Raw genomic sequence first — 17,883 nt, forward strand, 5'->3', positions numbered from 1 at the left:
CTTCCCAGTATATATGTGCATGTACATATGTATGCATATATAGTGAGCCCCTGGTTTCCAATAGGATTTGGATCCAGGACCCTCCATGGATATCAAAATCTATGAATGCTCAAGTACCACTGAATAGTAAATAGCATAGTAAAATGATGTCCCTTATATAAAACGGCAAAATCAAGGGTTGTTTTTGGAATTTATATATATTTTTCAATATTTTCATGCCATAGATGTTTGAATCCATGGATGAAAAATCTGTGGATACAGAGGGCCAACTGTATGTATGTAAGAGCCTATGACAGCCTTCCTCAACTCTGTTTCCTCAAGATGTGTTGGACTACAGCTTCCACAATCCCCAGCCATCATTGCCATAACCAGTTGTATGATGCTGGTCACTGTCTTCATCCCAGCCTCCAATGGGGAGAGACCTAAATTAATCTGTGCATTGGGAGATTTTATCTATGCCACCAAAATAAAGGCCAAGGAAGGGGAAGTAATCTTGAAAACTTGATTTATGCTATTATAATTTTCTGACCTAAAGAATTATCATAAACCCCTTTGAGACTGCATCCAGGGACATGATAAGACAGACCCTCAACATCGAGAGCAAAAATCTCTTTAGAAGTAATTCCTTTTTTTATAGGCTGCATCCGCACTGCAGAAATAATCCAGATTGACACCATTTTAACTGCCATATGGAATTCTGGGAATTATAGTTTTGTGAAACATTTAGGCTTCACTGTCAGACAGCTCTGGTGCCACAACAAATGACAAATTCCAGAATTCCACAGCACTGAGCCATGGCAATTAAAGTGGCATCAACCTTGATTATTTCTGCAGTGTGGATGCAGCCGATAAGAAAACGGATTACCTCTAAAGACATTTTTGCTCTCATTGTTGAGGGTCTGTTTTATCATGTTCCCAGTCATTACTAATCTTACATGAAAAATTAGAATTCTCACATATCCTCAGTATACCTAAAAAATTTATAGTACACTCACCCTCTTCCCATGCACAGCTTTCAAGTTCACAAATACAATGGCTTCTGATCATAAGAGCTGTACAACAGTGGGAAATTGTTTCAGAGGATAGTGAACTCTCCCTCTTTGGAGGTCTTTAAACAGAGGTTGGATGGGCATCTGTCAGGAATGTTATAGCAATGTATTTCTGCAAGGCAAGGCATTGAACTAGATGGTCCTTGTGGTCTCTTCCAGCTGAGTCTATGATTCTGTATCCAAGAACACAGTGTTAGGGCACTTCTTGGAAATATTACTCGTATGAAGGGAACAGACAGGGATTGCCTACCTTATATCAATCATGAAAATTCCACTTAACTCCTGAACAACCAGGGAAATGAAAAACCACATGTGTATTAGAGTATTAAGGTGCTGGAAAAATGCATTTTTCACTTTCTGTTTCAGTTATCACATTAATACATACTGCATGGATCATTTGGTTGCTCCAGACTTGTAACACAGGTATGTGATTGATGTAATGGGTCTCTCCCTCCAAATCTGTGCCATTTTGATGAGTTTGAATCAAGTGATCACTGCTCCTACTCGAGAGTTGCTCTGTCTCCCTCTTCAGCACTCAACTGGAATCCTGTTGGTCAGGCAAAACCATAGTAGACCAATTGATCCAATTGCTGAACAAGTGGCAATTGACTAAATTGATTAAATGGGTCTACTCTAGTCCAGACTAACAACAGGATTCAGGCCTTGTAATGTACAATGGATTTGGTTTATTTTATTTTTTAAAACACACACACACACACCTTAAAATAATCATACAACAATTTGGCTGTCTATCTGCTACAAAGTTAAATCTTCTCCCTTTTTGTTACAAGATAGGCAAGGAAGAGCACCATTGGTTCTGGCCGGTGTGTAACAGAACATTAATGCTTACAACAACAAGAACTTTGGAAGAGGGGTTTTCTGGAAAGCCCTTATGTACAACACTGTCTCATTCATCTGATCATGTTAAGAACTGGGCCCTGATCACATTGTTAGGAATGGGGTAGAGGGGATGATCCTCACACATTTAATTACATTTGCTTCCTTACTGAAGATTTCTCCCATGAAGAAGGCTCAGTCGGTTCTTCCAGCACCTTGCCTCTTCTCTTCTTCCTCTTAAGTTAGACAGGGTGGGAAGAGATGGAGGCAGTGACATGATCACACTGTTCCTTTGTCAATTGGTTTCTTCAGGGATTTGTCCAGGAATTCTGAAACCCATTGCAGTCTGATCCAAAGTGTTTCTGGGGCTGGAATTAACGTAGCTGGAACGAGTCTCTGTGGTACAACTGGTCCTCTGCAGGAACTGGAGGAAATTCTCATGGATTGAACCTTCTGGACTGGAGATGCACAGTTCTTGGCCCAGAGGCTTGCTGAGACAGTGTCGTCCCAGCTTCGCTAGTTCCTCCCTGATTTGACGGTTCAGTAGTCCATAGAAAAAAGGGTTGATAGCAAAGGAGGAGTAGGCAAGCCAGGTCACAACAATCTCACCATAACTAGAAACTGAGGCAGGAGAGGTGAGAGAGCAGTTTAACTGGAAGGAGAAGAATGGAAGCCAGCAAGAGAGAAATTGGCCAACAATTAGGACCAAGGTCAAGGCAGCTTTATTTCCCCCAAACCAGCGTTCTGGTGACAGCTTGGGTGGCACATTCCTGGTTGTGATTATGGTAACTTGGCTGTGAATGGAGTCTGTTCTTTGTCTGGGCATGGTGGCAGTCCAAGATGGGACAGGCTGAGGTGCGTGCTGCAAGGAAGCAATCCGGGCCACTTTGTAGATGCTGCCATAGACAGCGAAGATGATAACAGTGGGAACTATGAAGCAGAGGATGCTGAAGATGATCACAAATACCTTCTTGTGGGCTCCAGGGCTCCAGCAGACAGTACATTTGCTGGCACTGCTGGCACCATTATCCTGGGGCCAGCCCACTAATGCCAAGGCAGCCACAAGAATGGACTTTACCCAGATGAAAGCCACCACAGTGATGGCTAGCCCAGTAGTCATCTTGACTTCATACCTCATGGGGTGGACGATATAGTAATAACGCTCTATACTGATAACGGAGATGGTGAGGATGGAGGCACTGATGAAACAGACGTTCAGGAAGATCAGCGTCTGGCATTCAGCAATGCTGTACAATACTCGGTTGAAGCAGGCGGAGCTGGAAATGATCCCCAGAGGCATGACGAAAATGGCTGACAAGAGATCCACCAGGCAGAGATGGCAGACAAAGATGAACTTCCTCAGCAGAGGTGTCTTGAGGATGACAACCATGACCGCTGTGTTGGCAACCAAGGCAATGACACTCAGCATGACCATGAAGAAAATGCCAATGGCTTCTTGGAACTGGGAAACACCAGCTGCATCCAGTCCATAGGTAGAATTAATCCTTGTTCTGTTTACCATTGTATCTGAGGTCTAGTTCAAAGTGGCCTGAGCCTTAGCTACAAGAACTCCCAGTAGATGCTTGGAGCCTGTGTCACTGGCACCATCTTCTCTTCTCGAAGTGCTTGATTTCTGTAGAGAAAAGCAAAACTTAATAGCAAGGCAATGAAGGGAGACAAATGTGCTAGAATCAAAGTAGTTGTGCCTGAATCCTATTGATAAGTCCCAATTTGAATAGACCGGCTGAATCAATTGTTGAACAGTGAGTCAACTGAAAGGTGAAACCTATTGATACAATGGGTGTACCCTTGTTGGGACTGCCCATGGGCTTTGGGCTTTGATGATCTCACTGCACTACATGCAACTCTAGGCTAACAGCATTTTGGAACTCATTTTGGAAGCCATTCTATTAACATACAAATGATATAATGAGATAGTGATGAGACATTCTTCAATATAGTGCATAGAAAACTTGTGGAGGATATTCAAGGGTCAAATAAATGAGGGGGTGCAGAGAGGTACTGTTGGCTACTATTTTAAGGCTAAAAATGTGATCTGGCTAAAAATGTGGGGATTCAGAAGATTAGGTTTGTAGAGTTCACTAAGAACTTTTAGCTTTCCAGGGCTAGCTCAAGTCATTCTAGTACTTTATTAAAGGACAAGATGGTGTCCTCTCCACATTCCCCATCTAGAAGCCAGTGAGACTGGCCACTAAATATTACTTGAATACTGGTGATTGGATTATGTCCTTCACTACATCCAAGGCAGCAGGGGGGAACAGAGCAGGCTGTGTACCGAAACACACCTTTGTCTTCAGATTGAGGGGAACAGCTGGAGAGTTGAAAGAGATGGAAGGCTACAGTACTACCACCCCAGGATCCACCATCTGAGGTGATTCCCTCACTCTGCCAAAGTTTAGCTTTCTGCACACATATTGGAGCAATAGGATGTTCATTGCTTCAGTTACAAACTATGACTTTCCCCATGACATTTCATAATAATCGGCTCCTTTCAGAGACTTACAGTGCAGTCCTATGCATTAGTACTGTGGGGAGCTCAGAGTATTCTGGCCCTGGAGCTGCCCTGACTTTGTCCCTGCTAACTGACACTCTTGTTGCACCACCGGGAGGGGGCTGTTCTCACACAAATCCCACCATGCTGCCCATTGTGGCCACTACCATGGCAATTCACTTACTCTGAAGTCAGAACAAGGCATTCAGCATTGATCGTATCATCATCTCATTCTGATCAGAGTGAGCATTTCACCCTGGTGGTGGCTGTACCAGATGTCACAGTGGGATGCATAGCAAACAGCCACCTGGTAATGCAACAGAGAGCTCCAGATCTTCTGGGAAGGTTCGGAACAAAAGGTAACTTTTAAAAAACCTTTTAAAAGGTGTTATAGAATAGGTTCAGTGCTGAATGGCCTAGACATCATCCAGATTGTTTGCACCAGAACTGGAGTTTGAACAAATCAATTTAAATGTTATTGTCCTTTGTCTGACACCACATGGCCAAGAAAGGTTTGGCCATGGCCTGCACCAAGATCCTTCCAAGCCAACTGAATTACAACAGAGACAACATCTATACTGTATGTAGGCCCATGAGTCCACACCCATCACTTTTTTGTCCTGTGTGATTTTAAATATCTTTTACCTGATGAAGAAGTCTCGAAAGCTTCCATTATGTGATTTATGTATTTTGAACTTCCTGACAGTAAGGGCTGTTCGACAGTGGAACACACTCCCTTGGAGTGTAGTGAAGTCTCCTTCCTTAGAAGTCTTTAAACAGAGGCTGGATGGCCTTCTGTCGGGGATGCTTTGATTGAGAGTTCCTGCATGGCAGGGGGTTGGACTGGATGGCCCTTGTGGTCTCTTCCAACTCTATGATTCTATGACTGGCCAATAAAGGTTACCACCCTTTTGTATATTTTATATTTTGTTTTATTTTATTGTGTTCTAGTGAGGTTTACTCTCAGATAAGTATATTTAGGATGGCTGCCTTAAGCTAGACAATACAGAATGTGCCGTAAGCTGCAGAAAACTCTAACTTTCTTTGTTTATTTTAAAATCTAGTTTCTAGCTTATATGACTATAGAAAGAAGCTTGTCAGTATGCAGGAATTGTCTGGCAAATCTCCAAAGCCAATAATAAGATTGTCATGGGTCAAGGGCTCAACTTTTAGTGTCTTGCCCCATTCCCTGACTCTCTTGGAGACTGGCAGAAGCAGACAAAGTTGTAATCCTATACTCCTACAGAGAGTAAGAATGATTGAATTCAATGGAGCTTACTTCTAAGCAGATATTATAGGATTGCACTGTAAACTGTGCAATGAAAGGGACTCCTTTTAGCAGATATTCTTCATTGCTCCCAGGCAGATAGCCCCTAGTTCTCATAAGCATCACTCTTCCACTGTCAACTACAAGCTGAGTTGATTTCCCACACTACCAGGAAAATTATGTTTTTTTCTTGTGTGATTGCAACCAGTGGCCATGTTCACTAGGGAAAGTCCAAAACAGTAACTTTTCCAAGCACTGAGTGTGGCATAGTTGCTATGGATAAGAAAACTTCAATTTGCCTAAATACAGTAGTCATTTGAAATTAAACACACATTCACCATGGATGACTAAAAAGACAAATAAATGGTCCTAGAGCAAATCAAGCTTGAACTCTCCCTATAAGACAAGATAACTAAACTGACTGGCGTACTTTGGCCATATAATGGGAAGACATGAATCCATAGAAAAGACAATAATACTTGGTAGGGTAGAAGGCAATAGGGAAAGAAAAAGACTGATTCCAGATGGATGCACTCAATTAAGTATGTCTCAGCCCTGAGCCAGCAATACCTCAATAGAGCTATTGATCATAGGGTGACATGGAGGTTTCTCATGCATAGGGTCCTCATAAGTCAACTTGATGGAAGTTAACAACAATAAAAACATTATCTCTAGGAAACATGCAGAGGTAGCTGTGTTGCTAATTTAACAAATACAAACAAAAATCCACCAGTGATAACTTTATTGGCCACCCAAAATGCACAATATACTTGTTGCAAGCTTTCGAAGCTCCATGGACTTCTTCATCAGGCAAGATGTTACACACCAAACAGGAGGGGGGAAAAACACAATTGGAGATGTTAGTCAGATGCCTGCATGTTGTTTTAGTCCTTAGCAAAGACTGAAACAACATGCAGGCATCTAACATCTCCAAGGTATTACTGATGGATTCTCTTTAAGACTTTGCAATGCATACTATTTTGTCATTTTCAAAAACGTATCTTTTACATAATGTTGAAACACCATAGCTATGACTTGTTATGGTATCAGTAATATTCCACATAAATGAAAGAATGCTATACCTCTCTGCTTATTTCATTATTGCATTTATAGCTTACATTTTCATGATAAATAATGAACCAGGTGGCTTTGTTGTTGCTGTGTGCCTTCAAGTTGTTTCCAAGCTCATTGCAAACCCACTTGGGAACCTGTCCTGAAACCAACCTTTAACTTTGTAGGTTGATAGATTTTTCAAGTGATGGGGTGAATCTAGTCAGATGAGACCCATATTTAGTAGATAACATTCAGTGATGGCTTGATGAGCCCATGTTACTCTGGAAACATTTACCTAGTGGGCTCTCCAAACTTTTCTGCTTTCTCTGGTTAAACCTATACCCGGTGAAGTCAATGAAAAATGCCTACCTTTCCTTCTATATTTTGGTCTCATCTCATTCTGACATTTGTGACATCAAGAAGGGATTTGCCATTGACTCCCAGAGGAGCAGGATCAGCCCCTTTTAATGCAGAAGAAAGAAAATGAAACATAACAAGCCTGCATTATGAAATCATTGCTGACACAAGGGCAGAAATTAATCTGGGAGCTATTCAGTGAGTCACCCTAGGCTGAGATAGAATATTCCTGATACACCTTTATCAGGGTCATCACTGAGAGCAGGCAATGGTGGGTATTTTGCACAGTTATATCTTAGTAGGCGGAATAGTTTACTCGTTTGGTTGCTATGCATTTTATCTCGCTGAACTGAATATGGCAGTTTCTATAGACTCAGTACAGAATGTGGATACCCATTTTTAAGAATTTTGAATACAATGGGCTTCAGTCTAAATTAATTTTAAATTAAAACTCAACATTGAGGGTGGCTCTGAATAAGATACATCCCCAAAGGTTCCTACAACTGATGCTTTATTCCTCACAATATACAGTTAGACCTCCATATCCACTGATTTTTTAATCCATGGTCTCAACCATCTACAGCTTGAAAATATTCAAACAGAATATAAATTTCAAAAAGCAAACCTTGATTTTTCCTTTTTATATAATGGACTCCATTTTACTGTGCCATTGTATAAAATGGGACTTTGGCATCCATAGATTTTGGTATCCACAGTCCTAGTGGAACCAAACCCCAGTGGATACCAATGTAATACAAGATGCCAAGGATGAGAGCTGAATTCAACCCATCATCTTATTCAAACATGGCTCTCCCTAGTTCACAAATAGGCATAACAGTGATTTATCTTCCATGGTTATTATGAGAAAAACTTGTCCACAGAGAAAGATTATGCTAGTTGTATTTTGAATCAAAGTTCAGATTAAAGCCTTGCATTATGTTGTTGGTTTCCACTGTCAAGTAGGAAAATCCACTGGGCAATTTACTGGTTAATTTCACACCTCATGAATTATTGCTTAATAAATCAAATGTTCCAAATTTTCTTTATACACGCTCTCAAGTAAACAAACCAGGAAAGATAGAACTTCACATCACACCTGAACCTGTAATCCTGGCCTGCTGTTGGTTTATGAATCCTGACTTGTTTGCGAGCCTGAAGGGAAATGCAAGGTAGCTGCTTGATATGCTTTGTGTTTATGGGGATGCATTAATGTGGCCATAGAGTGTCCTTCCAAACTCTCTATACCATTTTCCTGTAAAGGGCCAGGACATGATACATCCGTTGTTGGAAATAGCTTCCTGAATTGAATCAGGAGGATTCCATTTCTCTCTCCCCTACAGCATCTATGAAGTTTCAATAGGAATTTCTCTTTCTTCATACTCCCCAATCAGCCTGAAATTCTCCTCTGGGATTCCTGAGCAGATGTTGACAGCATGGGGGGCTGAAACTGTGTGAGGCATGAAAATTACCCATTCCTGGCTCCACAGAAGCAATTCCTTCCATCAGTGAATGTGGTCTGCTGGGTTTTGCCTAGCATTCTCTCCCAGTTTGGCAAAATCTCTGTAAATAAGTCTGATCTCCCTGCCTAATTTGTGCTCATTTCAGTACATGTTTTGTTACAGATACCTTCTCACACACATACCCTCATTTGGTGAGGTGCATTGAGAGCCCCCCCAGTTGTGAGTTAAACACAATGTAAGCATACTCTCCAATGGCTGCATTCCCACTATGATTTAAAGCAAATTGCTCATCAGTTTATATGACTGTCATTCCCCTTTGAAACCAGTTCTGATTCTCAGTTTCAATTTCAACGAAGCAAGGCAAAAAAAAAACCCCAAACCCTGCTCTTTCCTGACACTAGTTCTTTGGCAGTTCTTTTGTAAAAAATTGATTCTGAAGCGCGTTCAACAAGTGGGCACGATGGATTTGAATCACATCATTCTGGAAGGGAGGAACTAATTGCAGAGGGATATTTACCATCCCTCCTCCATTTTTGGTAGATCCACCAAACCCTCCCCCCTCAGGAATGCCTTTGTGCTTGTGGTGCGACCTATAGGCACATGATTTTTTAAAAAAATTGATAGAAGATTTGATTCATTGATTTTGCAACTACTTGCAGTTACTCGAGCGGCAAGCCAGGCAATCAGCAGCTCAATGAGGCAAGTAGTTTCAAAATCAATGAATCAACTCTTCTATCAATTTTTTAAAAAAATATAGTTCCCAAGTTGGGCTGCTGCTTACTTCACCGATGATGCGCAGATGACTGACATGCATTTTGAAGTGGCGCAAATTAGTGGGGATGACAATCATGCCAAAAAAGAAGTGATTACAAGGAGATATTGAAAAGATCTGTTTTGATAGTGGGAACGATGGACCTTTTGGAATCGATTCACCGACACGAAGTGAAGGCGAAGCGCAAACTGGTTTAAATGTAAGTTTTGGTAACTTATAGGCAGGGAAAGTATCTTTCATATCTGAGCTTTGAAAAGTTTTGAACTCCTGTATCCTGGATGCCAAAGTAATATGTCTGAAGTCTGTTGCACATCCTGAACGCTCTAACACTTGAGCTGGAACAACACAGTATGCACAAATTACAGTTTCTTTCTGATCCATTTCTGCTGGTCTCCAAGGAAGCCTGACATGGAGAGGAATTATATTATTTATGTGACCCACATTGCTGGAGCAGCATGGGATGCATGCAGCCATGCAGAAGCTGCCCTCAAATTACTCTGATAACATATACAGCTGGACCTCCACAGTTTCTTTATCCATAGATTTAACCATTGATGGCTTGAAAATATCCAAATAAAATTTAAATTCCAAAAAGCAAATCTTGATTTTGCTATTTTGTATAAGGGACACAACTTTACTGTACCTGTGTATTTAATGGGACATGAGCACCCATGGATTTTGTTATCCATGGAGGGTCCTGAAAGTAAACCCCAGTGGATACCAAGGGCCACTGTAAATCAACTCTCAGAATGCAGTAGCAAAACATTTCTAAATCTTGGACCAATGCCTTAAAAACAAATAGGGTAGTACAAGCCCCACCCCTCAATTTTGTAGAGGACAGTCTTCTGGGCATGGACTATGGGCACATAATATGGGGTACCTCAAAAATTAGCTAGGGAGCAAACTAATCTAATTCCAGGTGTTTATGTTTTTAAAAAACACTGAGATTCCTACCTTGGAAACACTTTGTACAAATACAGAATTTGGAGACAAAAATGCTCCAAGGAACCTAACAGTGATTCCATTTCCTCTGCAGAGAAGTATGATTTGAAGTTGACACAAGCAGCTTCTTTAGTGCATAGCATACTGTTCAAATCTTGACCTAGATCTTTATTTAGGCTTCACTTGTACCTTTGCATTGCAGGGCCAAAACTGCCCATGCTTTCTTCAGCTGTGGGGACAGCGGATATAGATTGGAAAGCTCACCTCACTCTCATATTACTGTTTTTTAAACTAAAAGCAGAATGTTTAATTTTAAAAACTAAAATCCAATGCCAGATCTCATTTTCTCTTTCTCTCTCTCACACACAGCATATAACTTTAGTTACAGATTACAGCACAATTTTCAAGACACCCACAAAGGCTTGCCTAAATACGTTATGTACGTTCATTCCCCCAATAATGATGTAAATGATTGATTATGCTCATGATCATCATTGATCTGTATATATTCTAACACACATATATGTGCCCTTTTACAAAGTACAGGCTTGCATAGTCTGCACATTTTCATGCAAGTATACTATTACCCTAATGGTGCCAGATCCTGTCTTGATCTTGGGAGCTAAGCTGGGTCAGCCCTGGTTTGTACTTGGAAGAGGGACCACCAATGAATACCAGGTGATGTAAGAAGGAACTGGCAAAACCACCTCTGAGTATTCCTTGCCTAAGAACACCCGATATGAAATTCATGGGGTTGCCTTGAATTGACAGTGACTTGAAGGCACATACATACACATCTGCACACCAAGAGGGACTTACACATCTGCATCTATTTTATGCACTGAGGAAAGCAAATAGCTCTCTTTCTCTCTTCTGTGTATGCATGCAGCAGTGGATGGATGGTCTGATCCAGAAAGAACTTTAAAACCAAAACCATAAGCAAGCTATCCCTTTGACTTCTCCATCTGACCCCCTCCCCCAGCAATAATCGCATACTCTTCCTTTGACCGAGTTGCCTGGGCAACTCTATACTTGCTGAAGAGAGTGCTGGATATATGAGTGGGTCTCCCTCCAGCACCAAGAGCATCCCATTCTAGCAGCAGACTAGCAGCTTTGGCTCATGCTTTTGTAGCAACATCATTGTGAAGCTGTTTCTTTGTGGAACAGCTTTGTACAAAACCCCTAGTGGACAAAACAGTGGAAAGAGAAGATTGTCTCAAACCAAAATTGATTGTTGGAAGGGGAGAGACATTGAAATTGCTGCACATACTGTGGACAAGAGAAAGACTGGAAATAACCTGTTTTCAAATAGTCTGTACCTGAATGGCCAGTATGGAGGTTGATAGAACATAAGTGTGTTTACCACATTGCACATGTCACATTTGGTGTGTGTGTGTGTGTGTGTGTGTGTGTGTGTATGTATGTGTAAGAAAGATGAAAAAGAACCCATCCAATATAGGCAGCATCAGAGTTGTAGTCTTGTATACCCTGAAAGTGTTACATAAATATATTGTGTTAGTGCATGCAGGTAATGGCAGTTCTGGGGCTGAAGGATCTAAGACAGATCTGGGGTATGTGGGAACAAATTTTGGAAGTGTTACATCACATGTAATGTGTTGGATTTGGGAGAATCAATAACAGTATTATTCTTATTGCTGTTATGTGCCTTGAAGTTGACTCTGATTTATCACTACTTTATCCTAGGATTTTCTTGGCAAGATTTATTCTGAGGGGGCTTGCCCCTGCCCTCCTTGGAGGCTGAGAGAGTGCGACTTGCCCAAGGTCATCCAGTAAGTTTCCATGCCCATGTAGGGATCCAGACTATGGTCTCCTGGAGTTCTGGTTCAGCATTGAAGCCATTATGCCACATGACTCTGACATTGAAAGAGCTATGTTGGCTACCTTTCTGTTTCTGGGCAGAATTGAAAGTGCTGATTTTCACCTTTAAAGCCCTACACAGCTTGGGTCCAGGCTATCTGAAAGACTGTGGCCTGTTACAGACTGCCAAAATAAAGCTGCTTCGGGTCTCTTTGGAGGTATGCCATTTAAATGATGCATGGGTCCTAAGAGTCCAGAGGTCGCGCCAAAGCCACACTCCATTCCTAAGCACCAGAGTGCAGCTTTGGTGCAGCTTCCAGATTCTTAGGATGCATGCATCATTTAAACAGCATACCTCCTAAAAGACCCGAAGCAGCTTTATTTTGGCAGTCTGTAACAGGCCTTAAGGTATAAGCATTCATGCACTTCAGGCCACTTTATCAGATCCATCTGATGGAGTATTGTAAGTAATTCAGAGTCGGTAAAGGCTTGTGCCAAAAAACAACAACACCTGATAGTCTTTGAGTTGTCACAAGGCTTTCTGTTGTTTTTGCTGTAACATGCTACCAATAGTTTCCCTTCCCCCTTCAAACTTATCACCTATGATGAGCAATGCAGCTAATTACCCCTGTCATAATAACAAGTCATGAATTGCTTTTTAAAAGGATTGATCCAATCTTTGCTTCTGAAGGAAGCAAAAACTGGCAGGACCTGTGGGATGCCTGGACAAGGAGAAAGACTCCTGGGACATCTCCCCTCCAGTTGCCCATCCTTCTCCATTGACTTCCCTGCTAATCCTGTGACACCAAAGTACAGGCAGTGCTTTGCACAAAGAGCATAGAGAAGTACAATTTGTGAGGCAAAATTGGCCTGAGACCATTGAAAGTGTACAAAGAACAATTTACTCCTCACCACAAGATTAGAATGGCTTGGGAGGCATCCCCTAGGGCCTTCCTGGCCTGCAACAGCTTAGACAAAGTTGCTGCAATGGATGACTCCATAACCTAATAATCACAATCCACAAACCAAACCCAGGGCTTGCTGTGATCATGTGTTCAAAGTTTTCACTGTGCAGTCACACTGCCTTATTTATAAAAGGTTATGGGAGGTACAGATCTCAGCGTCTTCCATTTGCAGCCCTCCTATGCTTACTTCCTTTGTTTTTTCCACTTTTTTTCTCCCTAGGGAATAATATCTGTTAAGGAGACATGTATAGCTGCATGGTGCCTTTTAAAGGATAAATAGAAAGGGTCCCTTTGTTTGATAGTGCCCAAGCAATTTCATCATGGACTTAGAACTTCAGGCAATGGTTGCCTCAGATGTTGCTAGACTAAAACACCCATCACCTTCACCCACCATGACCAGCGAGGGGGGGAGCATGAATTGTAGGACAACATCACCAGGAGACCCAAGACTAGGAAGCATTCCTTGGTCTCTTTTCACACACGCAGTGTGGGAATCACTTCTGCAAGATACTAACACAGAGCTTGCAAACAAATGATTTTTTTGGACTACAGCCCTAGAACCCCTCAGCCAGCAAGGCTACTGAAGGCATGGGTGAATAATGCAACCACATCAAGAGATGCACACAACTAACCTAACTCACACAAGCTGGCATCCTGTTGGTTTCTTCCAACTAGAGTAGACCCATTGAATCAATTCCTCGGTGGCAAGACAATATGTAGGTAAATCCAATTGATTTAATGGGCCTAGTCATAGGATTTAGGCTACAGTGTACTATGGCACACATGCTTTCACAAAATATGGAACCACACCAGGTGAGAACAGCTTCAGTGCTGCTGGCTGCATGAGTGAAAGGAGACATAGAGTAACAACACTTCCAATGGCATTGGTGCACTTTCAGGTAGGCATCCTGGTGGTGGTGATGATGACGACGATGACAATCACCCCATAAAACATACATTACTCTCATCATCATGTGAATAACATGCTGAAGAGCTGAAGCTTCATTTGGTGTTTCTATTGATGTTCTGAAGAGGGAGGCTAATTTTTTTACTCGTTTGTTTTAATCTAAAAATTTAAACATGCCTTTCCAGTGGCATGGGAAACTACCTATACTGTAAAGTCGAAGGCTTTCATGGCCGACATCCATAGTTTTTTGTGGGTTTTTCGGGCTATGTGGCCATGTTCCAGCAGAGTTTCTTTCTGACGTTTTGCCAGATGATGGTGAAACGTCAGAAAGAAACTCTGCTAGAACATGGCCACATAACCCGAAAAACCCACAAAAAACTACCTATACTGTGTTCAAAGTTCACTCTGTTACCCACAGCAAGTCCATTTGCTGAACTGCAGCCACATAGGATCATTGCAGTTGGGATTCATTTGGGAATTTTTGAGCATCTGGCCACACAATGGCCATGTGTGTCGTACATGCACTCATATGCAGCATGCTTTCAAGTCACTTGACAACCCATGAATTTCACAGGGTTTTCTTAGGTAAGGAATACTCAAATTACCTTCCTCTAAAATTTAGCCTACAGCACCTGATATTCCTTGGTGATCTTTTATCCAAGTGATAACCAGGCCTGACTCTGCTTAGCTTCCAAGATCAGACAGAATCTGGTGCTCTCTTGATATTTAGGCAGACATAGTAACCATAAAAGAAGATAATGAGGTGAACCATAAAGGATGCGCATATTACAGTAGTATTTTATTTAAAAGTTCAAGACACACTGTGAGGAAGACACTACTGAAACAGCTCTCTGCAAAAAACGTAGGAAACACACTCACACATACAAGTTGATACAAGTCGAAGCAAACTAATGTAATAAACTCAAAATTCATCTTCATAATTTGATTCCAACTGTTTTGAAAGCAGTCCAAGTCATTCTTTTCCCCAGAGCTGACCAGAAAGTTTTATTTTCAGTCTATTCTTCTTCTGTTAGAGACATATTAATTGACACTTGGTAGTTTATGGACAAATAAGAGGTTTTATACCAACATACATTAGCCATGTGTCACCTTTGGTCATGCAGACTAGGGGCAGTGGGAACTGAAATCCAAAAAAATTCTGCAAGTTTGAGAAGTTTATTTCCTCTTTACTTCACTAATTGTCTGTCTTCTTAAACAGCAATATCTTTTTTAAACTGGTAGTGCCGGGCAGTTCTCCCCATACCTCCCCATGACAAAACAGGTTCTCTATCTCTCCCTTCTTTATTTGCACTCTTCTTTCCATGCTTCTTGCTGTCTCTCTCTCTCAGGTGAGCAAATTTTGACCCCACACCTCAACCAAATGTTTACTTGTGCTTTCCATTTCTCACAGTGTGTCTGCATCCCCCTGCCCAGTCTACAATGCAGTGCCTAACACAGCCTAGCAATGATACCTGAAGGTATCCATTCTTCTTGAATGGTTCAGCAGCCCCTACAATGGGAAAGGGGCAATAGATTGCACTTCTTTTTCAGAAAATGAAGTGTCTGCCTCTGACCCCAGACTTACTTCCTCCCCAGAAGCTCCCAAGAAGAAGAAACTCACCCAAGACAAGTGCAATGGGAAGTTCTTCGGTGGTCAGCAGCCACCCTGACTTTCGCCTCCTCTTGGTCAGTGAGTTCTTCATAACTGGCAGATGAAGACAGCATTCCTGCCCAGCCCTGATGATGGAATTCAAGACAGCTTGATCAGTTCTCCGTGATCCATAGTGTCCTTTCTCTCCCTTAGACAGCCAGCTGGGGATGTTCTTCTGGCCTGCCGTACCAGCTCCACAGACAGGAAGCCAGGACTATTGTCCTATTTACAATGATCGGCTTTGTTTGTGGAATCAATGTCCTTTCCCCACTGAGAAGAGAGACCCCACGCAGGAGGGCATCTGATGCACCCTGGAGGTGGTTTGGCAGGGGAAAGATGCTGGGAGGATGCACAAAACCCCCAGGAAGGTGTTGCCTCCTCTCCTGTAAGTCACTGTTAGACAGATTTTCCACACCTGGAATGAAGAAGCAAGACAGGAGCGCCTGCTGCTGCTTCTTCAGTGTGTGGATGCTGGCACAGGCTGTCACATCTGGGCTCTGCCTGGCCTTTTAAAGCACAGTCTGTCATTCACAGGGAGAGGTCTGCTGGGTCCTAAGCACCTTCCACACAGCATAGGCTGGGGTGACCCCGGCTGGGGCACACTCTGCAACTGGGCAGGGCCACAGTGGTGGCTCTGAGGCAGCATCTGAGGCATTTGCCACTCTGCCAGGGAGATAACGGAGCCTGACTGTTTCCAACCAGATGCAACAAGCCTGACTTCAAAGAGGGAAAGAGGAAAAGAATAAAGAGAGCTGGGTTTTTTTCTCCCCCTCCTGTGGTGAAAGCTGAATTAATGAAGCTAGCTCCCTGGAAGCTTGATAAGGCTTGTGGGCATGTGGTACCATGTTCGATCCAGAGGTTCTGTCCAGCCGATGTTTAAAGACTGGCCAGTTTTTATACTATTATCAGTCATACATGTATGTATATAATGATTCCAGTTTTTAACATTACCAGTGCTAGGATTTGCATTTTTTGTTACTTAATCTTTGTTGTTGCTTTGCCTTAACTTTGTATTAAATTGATTTAACATCATTCTGTCCTGTCTTGCTCTCTCAAACCATACCCTCTAACTGTCCTGATTTGACAGGAATAGTTCTGTTTGATCCACTGCAGTCCCACTTTTTCAGCTGCTTCTAAAATATCCCTGGTTGTCTCTCCTCCTCCCACTATTCAAAATAATTTGCACTCCATTAACTCAGCAGCGGGGAAAGGAGAGGGGGAGAAACTTGTCCTTCCCAGCAGGCTCAGGCAAAATCAAACTGCTGCAATCCCTCTTAGCTTGTGTGTTCTTCCTCATAAATAAGATTTGCCATTTTGGCCACACTCTGATGTTATGTAGCCACATGTCTCCTGGTTTTCATCTGTGTCATGTTGGAGGGTATATCATTTTTTTTGTTGTAATATTTGGGATGTTTTTGTCTTTGCTGCCCTTCTGGCTGTGAAAATCAGAGATGAACCAATGCATGTATGACACCTTTCAGTTATATCAATGATTGATAACATGCATGTGTGAATCAACCAGCCTAGCTCAACTGTCAAAGAGAGAATTACAGTAACGCTTCATATTCCCCAAAACAGGATTTTTTGTGGCAGGTGATGCATTGAGAATAATTGAGAATAATCCTGTGCTTCAGGGATGGAGAAACTGGTTCTCCAGATATTTTGGAGTTCAGCTCCCAGAAGGCCCAGCCAGCAGGACTAATAGGTTGAAATTACCAGTATGCAAAGGGATCTTGTAGCACCTTTGAAAGAAAGAAGTTGGTAGCATGAGCTTTCGTAGTCTTGAGGGTACTTCCTCAGACACATGCATGCTCATGTCTACAAAAGCTGATGCTGCCAACTTTCTTTCTTTCAGTTAGTCTCAAAGGTGCTACAAGATCCCTTTGCATACTGATTTTCCAGACTAATATGGCTGTGTCTTTGAATTCTACCAGGCTGGAGTTCTGGCAGATGTATTTATGTATTTATTAAAATATTTATATCCTGTCTCTTATCTGAAGATCCCAGTGTGGCTTACAATAAAATCAACTTTTTAATACTTTAAAAGATTAAAAATATATTAAATAATTTTCAATTTAAAGGCTGAAAATTCAAAACAGCCAAAAACAATTTTAAATAATATAACTATTATATTATAACTAATATAACTACATGTGCAGCCTGGATAAAATCAGTTTGGCTCAAACACTTTAATTACGATCCAGGTTTTAACTTGACACCGATATCAAGGTGCCAATTGGGCCTCCATAGGGAGGAAGTGATTTCACAACCAAGGTGCCATACTAGGAAAAAA

The 17,883-nt window shown here is 41.9% G+C and overlaps 1 protein-coding gene across 2 annotated transcripts; it reads right to left on the reverse strand.

Moving 5' to 3' along the window:
• Positions 1-850: 850 nt before the first annotated feature.
• Positions 851-15,995, reverse strand: GPR62 (G protein-coupled receptor 62). 2 transcript variants are annotated; one of them, XM_042453542.1, is made up of 2 exons: positions 15,561-15,995; positions 851-3,519 (listed from the first exon to the last, which is right to left on the reverse strand). In XM_042453542.1, exon 2 carries the CDS (start codon positions 3,406-3,408, stop codon positions 2,182-2,184), a length of 1,227 nt encoding a protein of 408 aa, XP_042309476.1. In that variant the 5' UTR covers positions 3,409-3,519; positions 15,561-15,995; the 3' UTR covers positions 851-2,181. The 2 variants fall into 2 exon arrangements, with proteins under 2 accessions (XP_042309476.1, XP_042309477.1); XM_042453543.1 differs by lacking the exon at positions 15,561-15,995 and adding an exon at positions 7,088-7,181.
• Positions 15,996-17,883: the final 1,888 nt, after the last annotated feature.

Source organism: Sceloporus undulatus, chromosome 2 (genome assembly GCF_019175285.1).
Source record: "Sceloporus undulatus isolate JIND9_A2432 ecotype Alabama chromosome 2, SceUnd_v1.1, whole genome shotgun sequence".
Classification (NCBI taxonomy): Eukaryota; Metazoa; Chordata; class Lepidosauria; order Squamata; family Phrynosomatidae; genus Sceloporus; species Sceloporus undulatus.

Bases quoted from the DNA above. Each gene is read 5' to 3' on its own strand.
- GPR62 (XM_042453542.1), bottom strand. From the start codon at position 3,408: ATGGTAAACAGAACAAGGATTAATTCTACCTATGGACTGGATGCAGCT.